The sequence below is a fragment of the Solanum pennellii genome, chromosome 1, assembly GCF_001406875.1.
Source record: "Solanum pennellii chromosome 1, SPENNV200".
NCBI classification, from domain to species: domain Eukaryota; kingdom Viridiplantae; phylum Streptophyta; class Magnoliopsida; order Solanales; family Solanaceae; genus Solanum; species Solanum pennellii.
The window spans coordinates 104,918,545-104,935,300 of NC_028637.1; the positions used below are offsets into that span (position 1 = coordinate 104,918,545).

At 33.8% G+C, this 16,756-nt stretch overlaps 4 protein-coding genes across 5 annotated transcripts in view; 2 read left to right on the top strand and 2 right to left on the bottom strand.

The window, feature by feature from the left end:
* Positions 1-117: 117 nt before the first annotated feature.
* Positions 118-3,103, bottom strand: LOC107001451 (glutamyl-tRNA reductase 1, chloroplastic-like). The gene is made up of 3 exons (XM_015199508.2): positions 2,616-3,103; positions 2,048-2,289; positions 118-1,590 (listed from the first exon to the last, which is right to left on the bottom strand). The coding sequence occupies exons 1-3, from the start codon at positions 2,890-2,892 to the stop codon at positions 451-453; spliced, it is 1,659 nt and encodes a 552-aa protein (XP_015054994.1). The 5' UTR covers positions 2,893-3,103; the 3' UTR covers positions 118-450.
* A 2,821-nt stretch (positions 3,104-5,924) lies between these two features.
* LOC107011076 (peptide methionine sulfoxide reductase B5-like) lies at positions 5,925-7,038 on the top strand. Its single transcript, XM_015210407.2, has 3 exons — positions 5,925-6,210; positions 6,333-6,489; positions 6,702-7,038. Exons 1-3 carry the CDS (start codon positions 6,008-6,010, stop codon positions 6,855-6,857), a joined length of 516 nt encoding a protein of 171 aa, XP_015065893.1. The 5' UTR covers positions 5,925-6,007; the 3' UTR covers positions 6,858-7,038.
* Positions 7,039-7,145: 107 nt separating this feature from the next.
* LOC107030309 (putative disease resistance protein RGA4) lies at positions 7,146-11,854 on the bottom strand. Its single transcript, XM_015231631.2, has 2 exons — positions 7,708-11,854; positions 7,146-7,612 (listed from the first exon to the last, which is right to left on the bottom strand). The coding sequence occupies exon 1, from the start codon at positions 11,292-11,294 to the stop codon at positions 7,773-7,775; it is 3,522 nt and encodes a 1,173-aa protein (XP_015087117.1). The 5' UTR covers positions 11,295-11,854; the 3' UTR covers positions 7,146-7,612; positions 7,708-7,772.
* Positions 11,855-13,627: 1,773 nt separating this feature from the next.
* Positions 13,628-16,756, top strand: part of LOC107003932 (probable sphingolipid transporter spinster homolog 2) — a 10,849-nt gene continuing 7,720 nt past the window's right edge. Inside the window, exons 1-4 of one of the 2 annotated variants that reach the window (XM_015202177.2) lie at positions 13,628-14,008; positions 14,645-14,776; positions 15,088-15,189; positions 16,568-16,672. In XM_015202177.2, coding sequence (XP_015057663.1) covers positions 13,851-14,008; positions 14,645-14,776; positions 15,088-15,189; positions 16,568-16,672 — 497 coding nt within the window. In that variant the 5' untranslated portion in view covers positions 13,628-13,850. Of the gene's footprint in view, positions 14,009-14,384; positions 14,546-14,644; positions 14,777-15,087; positions 15,190-16,567; positions 16,673-16,756 lie in introns of those variants that run through there. The other variant, XM_027918697.1, reaches the window with a different exon arrangement.

Here is a 16,756-nt window from a genome sequence, read left to right on the forward strand (position 1 = left end):
TTTCCTTCAATATGGAAAGATGCCAAAACATCTTATATATGCTAAAGAGTTGATGTAATTGCCCACTTCTTTTTTAGCCCACGTAGAAATAAAAAGGAAATAACAGACAGAAGGAAGTTGAGACAGTAAAGTGAGAAGCTTCACAAAGCCCTCATGAACTTCTGATATATTATGAATACTCCTCTGGATTCAACAAATGGATGGATATATACTCTTATGTAAGAAATACAACTGCAACTATGGCAGACTTTCCCGCAATCTGAGGGAATCCCTCGTGTAATGTTGGCTACCTATGGTTTAAAACAAAGAATTTCAGATCTGTTCTGTGTACTCTAATTTGATACAGTTAAAACTAGCAAACTGTCAGGAAAGGATCTGAAATGATGATCATTCCTGATTGGAACTTTGCTGAATGTTATTGACCTTTTCTAGCTGAATGGCAAAAGAACCTCAAGAGGATTGCTTTTGATTTTGTTCTATCTTGGCTCGTACTTTCTCTTCCAATACAGACATCTCTGTATCAAGACCAAATATTCTGTTAAGGGCGTGCATATTTTCAAGTATTTCACTCAAAGTTCGGTTTTCAGCTCCATCACATTTCAGATGCTGCATTGGTCCATGTAGCAGCTTGTTTACTATCCCTAGGCTAAGATCATAAATAGCCTTCTTCTTGTGTTGGGGGATATCATCACCCATCTTAGACAAACATTTGTCAACCTCAGCAGACCTAATTCTTTCAGCATATGCCCTGAGCTTTTTGATAGTTGGAACGGTCTCGAGGGAGTCTTTAAGTGCTTCAAATTGTTTCACTTCCTCAGCAATGATGGTCTCAGCTTCTATTTTCTTCCGCAACCGATCCTCCTTATTAGCTTCCACAACCTCTTTAAGATCATCCACATTGTAAACATCTGCACCTTCAACTTCAGCAACACTAGGCTCCACATTCCGAGGAACAGAAATATCGATAAATAGCCTCCGGCATCCATCTTCAGAGTCCACAGAAGAGAGAGCTTGAACACTCTCTTTTATGAATAAAGGGGCTTTCGAAGCAGTGCATGTGAATATTACATCAGCCTGAGCAGCACATGCTAACAATTCTGAGAAAGGTTTATATACTATATCAGCATCCATCAACTCCTCACGGATGGCAGCAACTCTGTCCACTGTCCGGTTAATGACAACCATCTTTTTACACCCTTTAGCAGCCAAGTGTCTGATCACAAGCTTTCCCATCTTCCCAGCTCCAACAATTAACACACGAGCCGTAGAAGAAGAATACTCTGGAAGTTTCAGCAGAGCAAGCTCCACCGCCGCTGAACTGACTGATACTGATCCGCTGGAGATATTGGTCTCAGTTCTTACCCTCTTACCAGTTGTGATTGCACGCTTAAATAGCTCACTTATTTTCCTACCAAAGCCAGGGACACCTTGTCCATTCTTAACAACCTGCTTGACCTGTGCAAGAATTTGACCTTCTCCCAGGACTAGGGAATCTAGTCCAGCAGCTACTTCAAACAGGTGTTGTGTGGCATCTTGATTGTATAGCAAAAACCGGTGTTGGCATAGCTCTGTAACTGGAACTCCACTAAACTGCCAAACAAAGATCTTTGTGTCAAAAAGGTTTGCATATAAAGTACAACAAAAAGTGAACATTGTAGCATAGGGTTGTATTTCTGTGAAATCTGTGCTTAGGTAGTTAGACCTTTGCAATGACGTTAGTGAGCAGGGGAACCAAAGCACAGTACAATAAATACAATTCCTTCCCAAATGTAGAATGCAGTGTATAAATGGCACAGCAAGTCAAAATCTTTTGTTTATCATTGAAGTGCATCTTTCATGATGGAGAATATGCAAGGTAATTCGTAAACCTTTGAAACCAACATGAATTTGTTCAAATCTTACTGCAAGCGACATAGGGTAGATGATGCTCATCAGAGTTTAACGCAGTTTTTATATGACAGTGTTGCTAGTTTATTAGACGGGTTGAAGATGCTGGTCAGCAAAAGGAAACATAATGCAGATAAATGATGCTCGAAGAAAAAATTACCTTAGACATCCACTCAGTCACTTCTTTAATTCCACGATTTTGGGCAAGCGCCAGAACATATATTTCAATTCTGTTACAAGTACTCAATACAGCAGCTTCCTCTATATGATTCAAAGAACACAGTTCGCGAATTGCTTGAGGCCATTGTGCTTCTGGGATAGAAACTTTCTCCCGCACTTCGACTGGTGCTGTGTGAATGTTAAGTCCAATAACCATGATGCTGCTACTCTCCTTTGTATAACCTGTCACCAAAAAGTTACCTATGTTAGACTATAAAACTCTAACCTTCTTTCTCAAACATCTTAAGTAAACTCAAACTATCCATCCATATATCAATCAATGAACTACACCTCAATCCCAATCAACTAAATACCACAGATTTATAGTTCAATCAAAGCCACGGATTCAGCTGTAGTCAATACCAAACCTCAATCCCTAATTAGCTACTGTCAATAATTATAGTTCAATCAAGGTCACGGACTTGAGATTAGAAAAATATCACAAAACTCTAGCTAAAATACCAAAATTTCAAGTAAAAAATAAGAGAGAGAGAGAAAAAAAGGCTTACGATCAGCAGCAGATGTTTTCAGAAGTTCCAGAGCAGAAAGACTCGAAGTTCTAGATTCCTTTTTGCCATTTTTCACCACCGAGTTAGAAGATAACTCACATTTAGGGCTCAAGGAATGCGATCTCGTCCAATATACCAACGGCTTAATTCTTCTCCGACTCCCGAAAAATCTAACTTGATGACGAAAACAATCCAGAGAAGAAGAAGACGACGAAGAACAAGACGTAGAACTTAAATCGAAACTTCCACCTGTCAGAGAGCTACTCGCAACCGCCATTGAAACACAGAAAACAGCAATAGCAGCCACGGCGAGAGAGCTCCAAAACCCAGATTTTGTATTCGAAATATGGAGCAGGTGACAGAATGGAATAGGTATGGAGGTGATGGGTTTCGGTAATTGGTGGAGTGGTAGGCTTCCCAATATAATTAGGCAATTTTTATTTGGACGGAATGGACGACAGTGGTTGGTGATTATTTGACTTTTGGGGAATGCTTATTTATAGTTTTGGGGTTTTTCAATTATTCCATTTACGCGTTGCTTCCACACTCCAAAATTTATTACGATTAGGAATTAGTCCAAATATGAGAATTGCGACTACATTTAAGAACGTGTTAATAATGTAAGTCACTCAAGTGGATGGTTCCTTTTTTGACTTAGGATTTGGAATTGGTACCATATTGAATTACATTTCAAAGTACGTAAATTGTGTACTTCTTTGTTTTATTTAGTATTTTAGAAATTTATTAAGGAATATTCGATGCATAAATCATTTCGTATTAACATGTTAAAACGTGAGACATACAGTTTAGCAAGTGTTAACGATTGTTTACACGGCTAAAATATATAGCCTATATATCACACGAAGATAATATTTAGAAATTTATTAAGGATTGACCGATGCATCATTCTAACATGCTCAGAAGTCTTGCATTCCAAGAGGTGTAATACATATAGTTTACGCAGCTATACTGATTTAACGACTCGAATATGTGAACTTCATATTATATTATATATATAAGCACAATATTTAAAAATATTTTCACGTTCAATAATTGTTCAATTATTAGCTCAAACGATTTGAATTTGAATAAAGAAATAGCAAATTCATTTCAAAGTTTCAAAAGTATATTAATAAAGAAGCTTCTTTTTTGTTGAACTATTCCGTCTGATTCATTCGGATTGTTGCGGTACGGCGATTAAAAAAAAGTTGTACAAATAATTTGCATGCATTCTCATTTAGACTTGTAATTTGTTATGAATTATCATAATTAGATCTTAAAGTCAATGATTAAACTTTTCAGTGTTGTAGGCCCATAAATTTTGAAAATACGAGGAATTGTTCTAAACCTTTGATTGCACAAAGTCAACTAGATATTAAAATAACATATTATATTGTTAACAACTGTTACTCAACAAATTTGAAGATAATCTAGAATTCTTCTTAATTAATTGCACATAATAATAATAAAAAAATGATAAATAATGGTAATGTCCGTAGATACTGTCATAAAAGTTAAACTGTGGTATCAATTAGGTCAAATTTAATAATTTAACCTACCACGTTAACGGGCGACCCGTCCTGTAACATCAAACAAAAATCATATATTATTATAAGAGGGAACAAAAAAAGTTAAAAGTTGAATTACGATTTTACCCTTATTATAAATTAAAATATTATAAAAATATTTAACTATTTAATTTAAATATTAAGTTACATTATTTTAATGGAAATGTTAATGACTTTTGCACTTCTTTAGAATAATTCTTAATTAAAATATCTAATTTAATTTATTTTCTTGAAATATTTACCCTTTAAATAGATACATGTATATGATTTATCTTCTAAATTAATTTATGTTCTTAATTAATATTTGTCTTAAATTTTTGTAACACTTGACCTTTCAACTTTGTAAGTGAATCTTCATATTCCAAAGCTATATTTTTTCCTATAAATACAATCTTTTAACATTATATTTATAGGAAGATTTATATATATGTGATACAATTTTTGTGTGTGGAAGACTAGAGAAGCTTTAATCAAGTGAAGAAAATTTCAAGGCAAGAAGATTTATGTCAAGATTACAAGGCATAGTATGATTCTACTAAAGTATCGAAGCTTGATGTATTTTTTTTTTTTACTTATTTGTCGAGATTGGAATTATGGTAAGACCCCTCCATTTATGTAGTTAAATATCACTTCCATTAACTTGTCTTCCAAATATTTTAATTTTTTATGGTCAAAAGTTGAATGTTTATTACTAAAACTTTGTTTCAATTTGCATTATCAAGAAAAAAACAGGAAAAAGATTGCCTTAGAATTTTTCTATTTTTCGTTGGTTGCGTTATGCTAAACTTGCTCCTATATATGATACTTTATCTTTGTATTTGTATTTTGTTTTAAGAATATATTTGATTGAAGGGTGTGTTTTTTGCTTTAGAAAATGAGACAAATACAATCATAAAAATAGTGTAAGACATGCAAAACAATTAATGCCTACAAGATTTTCTAATTTCAAATTATTAATAATTACATTTATGCATTTTAAATTTTAAATATTTGTAAAGAATCATTCTTACATGTGCTTGTGGATAAAATCTATAGTTTTTCGACAATTTTCATTAAAATTATCATGAGATCCAAATCCCAAAGTCAAAAAAATGATACACCAAAATGCTTAAGAAGTTAGAAGATCTTCTATCCTTTGACCAAATATTGCTCCTATCCTTAAAATTTTAACAAAAAAATTCAAAATATATTTTAACAAACTTTTAATTGTAAGAATACTAATATTGTCATTTTGACTCTCCATTAAATTAAAATCTGATTTATTGAATTAAATATTAATATTTTATTTGTATAATTACATAATTTAAATATCAATCATTGCACTTTAAATCTTAGTTATTTCCTTCTAATAAGTTTTTTATTTATAAATTTGAATTACTTTATTGCCTTCTACTTAATGAGAAGAAGAATTTCATCTTTTACTAATTATTGTCAAACATTTTATCTTCTTGAAGTGTATAAATTAATTGAATTTCAACATTTTTATGAGACAAAAAAGACATTTTAAGAAAGTTAATCATAAGATAGTATGCCTTCATTTTTGTTTTTTCTACTTTATTTTATCTTTTAAAACAAAAATTATTTATCATTTTATTCATCGTTATAAAGTAAACGTGCAACGCACGTGCCCATATACTAGTAAATTGAAAAAAACACAAGAAAATATTTAACAATTTACTGTGTTTTTTTTTTTTTGGTGGTGTTTTATCCACATATATATGATCAGATATTCCAGAATATAGATAAAGTCAGTTAGCTGGAATTTGTGAAGCAATTAACTGATTATATGAATGTGTTGAGAGTAAGCAAACAAATATCATTTCCATGGACTCTCAGATTCTAAAATTTTGGCCAATTATTCCTTCAAGAAATTTAATTTTCAACTCCAAAAAAGCAGTTCACATTCATGGCCTACCCAATACCCGATTCCGGGTTGCGGCAGCAGGGTCCGTTCAGAAGTCAGAGGAGGAATGGCGTGCCATTCTCTCCCCTGACCAATTCCGGATTTTGAGACAGAAAGGCACAGAGTATGTATGCTGTAGTTATAATCTTCGATCTGTATCTGTAATGGACAAAATTAACAAACATAAAAACGAATATTGTAGTTGTGTGATGCGTATAATTAAAATCCCTGATTTTTACTCGACAGGAAACAAGGGAGTGGAGAGTATAACAAGTTTTTTGGTGTAGGCACCTACCTCTGTGCTGGTTGTGGCACTCCACTCTACAGATCCGCAACCAAATTCAACTCACCCTGTGGCTGGCCTTCTTTTTATGAGGGTCTCCCTGGGGCCATAAATCGCAATGTAAGCTTCTTCTCAATCACACTAGCTACATTCGTATGTGGCTTATCACTACCCAAATATGCTTATATCGTTTTACCACAACTCTTTTGGTGACTTGAACTCCGATCTCAACTTCTTTGTTAGAAATTATGTGCTCTATCAATCTCATTTCTAATGCTAGAGTTTCTATAATTAAAACAAGACATTTTGAGTTGATTTGCATGTTATTTCAGCCAGACCCAGATGGCATAAGGATGGAGATAACTTGTGCTGCTTGTGGAGGCCATCTTGGTCATGTTTTTAAAGGTGAATGGTTTCGTACCCCAACAAATGAACGCCATTGTGTCAACAGTATATCCCTCAAATTCAAACCACCACAATTTTCTTAACGCCCTCCTCCTGACTATATATATTCGTCCTGACTATGTACAACTTTGATCTAATAGTCCATTCTGTCATGTAGCTTAGCAACTTCCTGGTAGTCTCTGTATATTTTGTTTGTAATTATGATCCGTATATGCTTGATGATTTTATTGAAGATAAGTAAAGAAATGAGCTATTTTCATTCAACTACACATTACACTGAAGATAGAACTACACACAACTCAACTACACATTCACATGCTCATCAATGAGCAATGTCAACTAGCTAGTATTTTCTTAAGGCAAGGTGGTTGGTACTTGCAAATACAATGAGCTGTGGATATATACAAAGTAGCATCAAATTTTTTCCATAGTGATCATATCAAAACTAGCTTCTTGCAATACTTAAAAGTAGAAGTTCCTTTCAAAAAGATGTATATAAACCTCAAAATGCTCCTATTAGATCCAGCAGAAAAGGGAAGTTGGTTAATGGAAAACCTGAATATATATGCCAAATACAACTAGTTAGATATCAAAGTGTAATTGTTGTTCTAGAGTTATTTTCATGCAAAAAGAAAACGACAACTCACTTGTATACAATATATAACTTCGACTTTTCCTTCTTTCCGATCCTCTGATTCATCAGTCACTTGATTTCCATCAGGAGTACATATAAAATTGTACTCTGAAATCTTCCTCTAGATCTCACTAGAAATATTTGATCTTGTGTCCTGCTGTTGAACTTCAGAATAACCGGTAACTTCATCGATTGTTGAGAATGCTACATCAGAGGGACAAGTAAACTCAATTGGATTTCCATATATGACTTGCATCTAGAAATAAGAGGGAGAAAATGTGAAAGCAATGGTGGCTTACTCTGCTATCTCAATGTGGATGGAAAAGAGATGTTTTCTTCTTTCAGATTTCAGTTGGAGCCAAAGTCATCTTCCAAATTTAAGTGAACCAACATATATGTGTGGAATATGAGCTATTTTTCGCCATTCCATACCTTTCTTCTTGCAAAGCCTTTCAAGATGAGGACAGTCTTGAATCGACAAATGCTGAAGAGCATTGAGGTACTTCATTCCTTCTGGCAATGATATCAAATGTTCGCAATTTGAAATTGCAAGGGATCTAAGAGAGGAAAGTTTAGCAAGCCAGTCAGGAAGATCTGTGAGATAAGGACTGCTATGGATTACCAGACTTTGCAACGTAGTGACGTGTTGAAGGCTAGCTGGCAATGGGTATAATTCAGGGCAGGATATAATACTCAAGCTCCGTAGAGACGAGAGATTCTGGAAACTACCTCTAGATAAAGTTAACCGAGGGCAACCCATGATGGAGAGCTGTTCTAAGACTGTGAGATGGAGGAACCCACTTGAAAGATAAATCAGGTTGCCGCAATTCTCAATTGACAAGCTCTTTAGGGAGTTGAAACCAGCAAATTCTTCTGATGGCAATGACTCTAAGCTGTGGCATCCATTGATCTCAAGGAACTCCAAAGCTTGCAGCTTTCGGATTCCTGTTGGCAAATGGGTTAGTTTTTCACAGTTGCTAATGGTCAGTGACTTCAGATAAGTGAGATGCTCTATCTCTTGAGGAAGAGAAATGAAATGTTTGCACGAAAGTATTTCCACAGTCTCCAGTGATTTGTTATTCTCTAGCAATTTCCCTGTAAGGTGCACTAGACCTTGAAGCGCATCAATCACAACATTGGAGAGTGAAGACATGTTATCCACAGACTCCAAGATCTTTGGATGGCAATCACGGAGCTCCAAATAAAGAAGAGATTGAAATGTTGGAGCAGAGATAAGATTAGGACATTTATCCACAACTAACTTTTGCAGGCGAGGAAATACTGCTGCTTCGTTCTCTATGCAAGACCATTCTTTTAAGCAGGGAAGGTCCTTGATTGTTAGGTCTTCCAGGGATGGGAATTTGAGGGGTTTGCCTCCATAAAATTCTTCACCGATATGTGTAACTCCATCCATCCCTTGTAGATAAAGTGTTTTGAGAAACGGAAGCTTCCCAAAGGTAGGTAAAGTATCACATCCCCTGCAGTTGATCAAAGCAATCAGAACTAGATTAGGGAGGTCCCAATCTGGAAATCTGAATCCAGGATATCCCTTGATATATAGTTTTTTGAGGTTTACATGTGGCTGAAGACACTCAATGATCCCCTCCACAACATTGTCATTATCCCTTGATAGTGATCTTGATGTACCATCAACTTCTCTGCAAACCTCGTATGAGGTAGACCCTGTTGACATCCTCACTATGTTCTCACTTCCCCATTGGAGTCTTAACAATTCCACATATTTCTTCGCCCTCAGATTAGCCAGTGTAGCTTCTTCTTTGTCTCTGATGTTCTCCAGGCCCCTTATACTCAATTCACCTCTTATGTGGGGAGAACTGATTTCAGAGATGCTTTCTCCAATCCCTTTGCCCACAATGTATAAAGGCAAAGTTTGAAGCTGAACCAAATTTCCCAGACCAGCAGGAAGGCGAGTCAGTCCATTACATCCCACTATGTTAAGGTGCCTTAAGCCAGTTATATTAGCCAATCCAAAAGGTAACTCCATTAGGTTACCACAAAATGAGAGGTTCAGGGTTTGCAGATTAGAAAGGTTGCAAATAGTATGAGGGAGTGTTTGAATAGAGGTGCTGGAGAGATCAAGGTATCTCAAACATATCAAATCACTAATCGACTCGTGCACCTTCTTCACACAACCACTTAAATCAAGGACTCGCAAGTATTTAAAGTTCAGAGGAAAAGAAGAAGGAATGTCTCCGGTGCAAAACAGGAATTGAAGTGTTCGAAGATGTTTAGCACCATACAATTCCTTTGGAAATGAAGTGGGATCTGAATGGAAAAGGATTGACAGGTGATGAACCCGTGACATGTTACCTTGAGTAAAGTCATGTCCCAATATCACGAAGTCCTGACTCCCCACACTTCGAGCAAGATCATGGATGAGATCATGCATTATGTATACTACTAGATCCGTCTCATCAAATTTCTTAACTTCCTGGAAAAATGATAAACACATCAAGTCATTAAAATACTCGTTTCCTATGTCTTCCAACTGCCTGTTCCTCTCATGACATGTTATCAAGCCTTCAGCAATCCATATGTGGATCATCTTTTCCTTATGAATTTCATAATTTTTCGGATACAATGAACAGAATGCAAAGCATCGTTGGAGGTGTAGAGGCAACTGTAAGTAGCTCAACCGAAGAGCTGGCAGTATGCCACTGTTACAATTCTCAAGTTTCCAAAGTTCACTCTCTTGCACAAACATCCAATCTTCTTTTTCTCGTTTGAAGCGCAACAAACTTCCCAATGTTTTTGCTGCCAAAGGCACACCCCCACATTTCTTGATGATCTGTTTTCCAATATCCAACAGATTAGGATACTCACCTTCTTCTTCCTTGCTGAAAGCTCGTTGCTTGAACAAAACCCAACAATCATCTTCTATCAAGCCTTGGAGACAATAAGGGGAAGTAGTTCCCACTATTGAAGCAACTTTGGTACTCCGTGTAGTGACAATGATTCTACTTCCTGCTCCACCACTTTGAAATAAGTCGCCCAGCTTATCCCACTCTTCTTGGTCTTCATTCCATACATCATCCAAAACAATCAAGAATCTCTTTCCACCCAATGAATCTTGAAAATGAGCTTGAAGTAGATCCATCTCCAAGAGTTCACACTTCCTTTTTGTTGCAGACTGTATTATGCTTAACATGAGCTTACTTACATCGAAATCCCGAGATACATAAACCCATATTTTAATGTCAAAGAAATGAACGACCTTTTCATCATTGTAGACTAATTGAGCTAGTGTAGTTTTGCCAAGTCCTCCAATACCTACAATTGGGATGATAGAAACAACCCCACCAGTTTTGCCATCACATGTAGTCAACAAAAGCTCTAAAAGCTTCTTTTTATCATCATCTCTTCCACATATTTTCGATGTTATCACAAACGATCCAGTTACTTTTGTTCTGTCATAATTGTCAACTTGTCTTTCTGTAGTTGTTGCTCTAAGATTTAAGCTAAACCCTTGCTTTGCAATCTCATCTAGTTCCTTAAGTTTTTTTGGTAGTATTTTTGCAAGGTCAAAAAGATGCTTTGATGGTTCAAAAGGTAGAAATAGACTACTTATCTGTTTGGCTTTTCCACTGCGACTCTCGCACATTACACTTTCTGCAGTAAATTCATCCAGTAAGTTCTCCAACTGATAAGCTATGTCCTTGAGCTTCACCAACCAGTTTTCAACATGTTGATCCGTTTCTTGTCGCTTATGTGCATCATCAAGAAAAGCTCTAGCAGTTGGTAGTGAATTCTGTAGTTTTTCTATGTTTTCCTTCAAATGGTAGAGATCATGGAACTTCTGCACATATGGAGAGGCTAACTTTTCAAGAATCACCTGTAAAACAGGATATAGTACCAAATCTGCCATATCTTAAAAGGAATTGGATGAAGGGTAATAGAAATAAGAGAAAATGTTGTGATTTAGAACAGCAAACAAAGTTATAAGTTATAATCAACCATAAATAAAGAGAATTTCCTACTAAATTACATCTCTCATTTTGTCTCACATGTATAACTATATGACAAGTAAATAATCAAGAAACCTCATCCAATGCCATTGACAGATTTGTCTGTTGAGCTGTAATCTTGGATATCTTCGTAGAGCACGAAAATCGTACCAATTGAAACGCAGAGAAGACTGAAAATGATTTTGTGAGGATATTCCCTTCCATTGATATGTGAATGAATATTCCTGCATTTTGACAAATACATGGAGTGCACATTGATACAGACAAACAGAAAATGAGGAATCTTCGACGTGAACTATTAGAAATGCCTCAATTAACTGAGCAATTCGACTACCTATAAGTTTTGATAATTAACAATTTTAAGAAAAAATATTTTAAAAATTTATCAAAATAGATTTATTTGAATCTTAAAATTTAAAAGTATTACATAAATTAAAATGAGAGATTTATATTAACTGAATTTTTGAGGTTTTATTGTTCAATATATTATATTGAATTGTTCAAAAGTTAAAGATAGATATTTAACTTTTATTTTTCATATTTATTCTTTCCTTTCATAAAATTTAATATTTTTTTATGAGATAAATTGTGCTACTTTATATTTATAATTTTATAAAAAATAAAAAATATAATTTAAATTTATTCTTAAATGTTTTTCGTATATATTTTTCACAAATTTAATTAATATAAAATAGAATTATATAGCGCACGAAATACAAACCTTCCATTTTGGTGGCGGGAAAAAGTTGTTGCAAAAATAGTTGGCAAAAACGAGGAGAAAATGACAAAAATGATACCCTTTGCATCTTGAGAGTAGGTAAAATTCAAAAGTAGTCTTTAAATAAATATTTAAACACTTTATTTAATACGGGATTAGTGAAAAAAAAAACATTATATCTTAAAACATCAATGAATATAAGAGGTAAAAAAATTTCCTCTGAAATTATATTCATAAATAATTTTTAAAATTACAAATAATTTGAAAAAGAAAAAATAATTTAATTTTCGACGGCATATAATATTTTTCTTAAAAAATAGATAATTCTCTCATATCGTTTTTAAATATATTTAACAAGTCAGAAAAAAATTATTTCAAAAAATATATAAAATAACAAATGAACAAACTTTTGTAATGGGTCCATAATAAGATAAATAGAGGAAGTAATCTTAGAGAATAATTCATGTGATGAATAAAAGAAGTAATTAAGATTCTGCACATGTGTGACAAATGTTATTAAAGCATGCAAATAGATTAACATAGTTAAAAAGGTAGAATTCGAAGTGTTCTTATCCACAAATAATTAACTTAGCTCATTTGATAGAGGAGCAAGAGATAATTAATTTTAAAAATTATTTTAAATAAATTTATATTATATTTATTGAAATAAAATAATTTATTTTAAAATTAATTATCTTAAAATAACTTATTTTTCAACTAAACCAGTCCTTAACTATATTGCTTTATTTTAATTTTTTTAAGCTACAAAATATTAAAAGAAGTTTGCTCTACTCGTATTTTATACTTCTAGTAATATATCATCTCTGCTTATTTTATATGTCATTTACTTTTACATAATACTTATATTTTTATAAAATCAATGTATAAATTATTATATTTTTTTTATCCTTATGAGTTACTCCTTCTGTTCAAAATTATTTGTCATGTTACGCTTATCGAAAGTCAATATAACTAATTTTTAAAGGTAAATTGGATCACATTAATTTGATATTTTAAACAAAAAAATAGATATTCTAAAACCATATGAAAAGTAACATAAGTTACAATTTTTTGCATATTAATATGATAAAAAAAATACATCTTAAAATGTTAATCAAAATTTTTATAGTTTAACTCTAAAAATAGAAACCATGACAAACAATACCAAACGGAGGGAATATTAGTATTGAAAACATACATTTGACCAACTTAGAAAAGTTAAGTAAATGACTCATGTTCATTAATAAATTAATTAATCAAAATAATTTATTCATATTCATTGATTGAAACTTCATTTCGAAAAAAATAAATAAGAATATAAGAATAAAATTACAGTATTTTTACGTACAATAAAAATATGACATATAAAATGAAACAAAGAAAATAATATTTTTTCCAAAAAAAAAAGAGCTCAATTTAGAGTTTAAAATTTCTCCATAATATTTTTAAATAAAAATTGCGCGTTTTTATTTGTATAAATTAATGAGAGATAAGTAGGAATGTGCAGAATATCCAGTGAGGCTCTCCTGATTTTTAGTTACCATGTATTTGTGAACTGCAAACACAAGATTTATTCTCCATTATTATAAAGTTAAAGAAATACAGCAAAAAAGTCTAAACTCCATTATTGAGCCAAAAGAGAAAAAAAGGTTAAAAATCAAAGGCTTTTGGGGAAGGAAGGAAACAGTTTCCTTCCAGTCAAAGAATTAATATATATTGTTTATTTATTTTTCTTTAAATGGGGAAACAAGAACCAGACCCAAAGTCTTTGGATGATTCAAATTCAACACATAAACCTGACACATCAACTCTTGATGTGCTTGCAGCTACAGATATGGCAAAACCTTCAATTTCATCGTCATTACTTCCTCAACCTTCTTGGTTTACTGCCAAAAGGTGACTTTTTCTTTAACCCATTTGTGTGTTAAAGATGAATTTTGTGTTTTTACCAACTGGGTTTCCAAGAATTTTGAATTTCAATTTTTTTTTTACCAACTGGGTTTCCAAGATTTTTGAATTTCAATGTTTCTTGGAATTGCAATTATAAGGTTTGATTCGCTTTTCTTGGACATTATAATCGATGAAATTGGTTGTGCCTTCTAGCCATCAAGAAACAAAATTCAAGAATGATTTGCGCTGACTTTCTTGGTGTAGTTACCTAATGGGATCTCCTAATTGAATTAATATTCTCTTTATTTACATGAAATTACTGAGTTTTGCACGGAAGGTTTCTATTCCAATTCTGTTATATTTGATATCTTAAGCTTCTTGAAGTTGTCAATTTTATATGCATTCTTCAGATTTTGTTTTCTATAGTGTTTCTTTCACCTGTCAAATCAAACTGCCAACAATTGTGACCCTTTTCCCACTTTGCTCCTTTGTGACTCGAAACCCCCAAAATCTTGGTAGAAACTCGAAACCCCCAATATCTTGGTAAGAGGTTATGTCTACTAGCATATTCTGCACTTGTAAGTTGTAACCTTTACTTCACCCGCACTATTTGCCTCTAATGTGTCTGCTATAAATTATCAGGTTGCTTGCGGTATTCTGTGTGATCAACTTAATAAATTATGTGGATCGTGGATCTATTGCGAGCAATGGTGTTAATGGAAACCGTCGAACTTGTACGAAAGACGGTACATGTTCTTCTGGCAGCGGAATTCAGTGAGTATTCTTTTGGAATTTGCTCTATAGCCTGCTCAACTCTGAAGTGATTGATTAAAGGGAAAAAGATTTGGTTTTCGAGTTTCCATCCTAAGTTTTCTTCCTTGCTTATGTTTGATATTTTTTCTCTCTGTTCTTCATATTCTTGTTGATTTACTAATGCTTATTATTGAGAATTACAATCGTTTCGGGATAATGTACGTTAATAATGAATTTTCCTCTCCAAATTTAGTAATGGAACTACTTTTTAATTACACATCATCATCATGCGTGCTTATTCTTATCATGAGCTTGTTTCTGTTTGTTTGCAGGGGTGAATTTAATTTGAGTAATTTTCAGGATGGGGTCATATCATCTGCTTTCATGGTTGGGCTTCTGGTGGCATCTCCAATATTTGCCTCCTTCGCCAAGAGGTAAATCCCCGTATATTACAGGCTTTTGATACCTTGTTGCAGATATATTTCAGACTTAAGAACATTAACTTTGAGAAGTTTATTTGCTGGCGCCTGAGAGAAGTAGGATTTAACAATTGAAACTATCTTTATATGATTTCAGAAAGCGGAAGATTTCATTCAAATTACCTATTAGTTTTACTCTTAATCCTTTTCACTATATGCCAAATGATTTGACCCTTACCACAGGTGAAATCGTTTTCTGAAGACCTAATACAGTATGCAACTTATCATGCACATAATAGTTGTAAGATTTAAGAATGAGGTTATAACAATATGACGGAAGTGATGCTGAGATGGTCCAGACATGTAAAGATTAGGTGCGGCAATACACCAGTAAGAAGGTGCGAGAGGTTGGTTATAGGAGGTTTTAGTTGAGGTAGAGAGGTAGAAGTAGACCGAAGAGGAACGGGAGGAGTTGATTAGACCGGACATGACACATCTTCAACTTACTATGGACAGGCCTTAGATTGGAAGGTTTGGAGATCGATGATAAGGGTAGTAGATAGCCAAGTGTTGTCGTACTATTATCATTTATGTGTGAGAGGCCCCTTGCATCTTCTCATCTTGTCCTTATTTTGTAGTATTAGTTAGTATTCATTTAGCATCTTATTTTTCAATATTCACTACTAGATTGTCGTAATTGCTTCATATGCTCTATTTATCTTGCTATTTTGTTGCCTTTATTTCTTCTTCAGTCGTGCTTTGATTGTACTTATTTTGAGCCAAGTTTCTATCGAATACAACCTCTCTAACCCACCTACAAAGGTAGGGGTAAGGTCTGTACATCCTACCTTCTCCAGAACCCACTTTTGGGACTACATTGGGTATGTTGTTGTTGTTTATTTGCAAGTGTAAGATGTACTGTCAATATGTTGGAAGAAATTTTGACTCTGTTCTCATGAATTACTTGTTGGTAAAAGGTAGCAAAGCCTTTGTAAATGTAACAAAAACCATGTTAAAATCCCTATTAGAGGGTTGGGCCCTACCAAATTTTCTTTCCGTTTAACTTCTTTGCTGTAGTACATGAATCTAATTAGAGCAGACCATTGAACTGACAAGTTAAGTCAAAAGCAAATCACACTACAACCTAAAAAAGAATACTCTTTTACTTCTACATGGGGCATACCTGAAGATGCATTTCTTTCAATGTCTGTCAGAGTTGAAGTAGAACTGTCTTATTTTCAGTTTGCAACTTTGTCATATAATTTGCTTAGGAATAGTATCAGACAGAGTTTCACTAGGTAAATGAAAAATACGCGAATTGTATGCATATTCTTGCTTCTTTAGTTCAATCAATTGCTTGAGTTTCTTACCCATGTGTTTGTTAACTCTGCAGGGTCAATCCGTTTAGACTTATTGGAGTTGGACTGACAGTGTGGACAATAGCTATTGTTGGTTGTGGTTTCTCAACTAATTTCTGGTTCATTGCAACATGCAGAATGTAAGTCTAACCATATTACTCCTCACAAGCTGTCATGTATTACTCGCAATTATTTTGTGTGTGTGTGTGTTGTGGGGGGGGGGG

What these genes read in the sequence shown, in the direction of transcription:
- LOC107001451 (XM_015199508.2), bottom strand. Translation starts at nt 2,892, where the DNA reads ATGGCGGTTGCGAGTAGCTCTCTGACAGGTGGAAGTTTCGATTTAAGT. An exon ending in GAAAACATCTGCTGCTGATC is followed by an intron (nt 2,290 to 2,615) that starts GTAAGCCTTTTT and finishes TTTTGGTGACAG; the next exon opens with GTTATACAAAGGAGAGTAGC. An exon ending in TGACTGAGTGGATGTCTAAG is followed by an intron (nt 1,591 to 2,047) that starts GTAATTTTTTCT and finishes TTTGTTTGGCAG; the next exon opens with TTTAGTGGAGTTCCAGTTAC.
- LOC107011076 (XM_015210407.2), top strand. Translation starts at nt 6,008, where the DNA reads ATGGACTCTCAGATTCTAAAATTTTGGCCAATTATTCCTTCAAGAAAT. An exon ending in TTGAGACAGAAAGGCACAGA is followed by an intron (nt 6,211 to 6,332) that starts GTATGTATGCTG and finishes TTTACTCGACAG; the next exon opens with GAAACAAGGGAGTGGAGAGT. An exon ending in CTGGGGCCATAAATCGCAAT is followed by an intron (nt 6,490 to 6,701) that starts GTAAGCTTCTTC and finishes ATGTTATTTCAG; the next exon opens with CCAGACCCAGATGGCATAAG.
- LOC107030309 (XM_015231631.2), bottom strand. Translation starts at nt 11,294, where the DNA reads ATGGCAGATTTGGTACTATATCCTGTTTTACAGGTGATTCTTGAAAAG.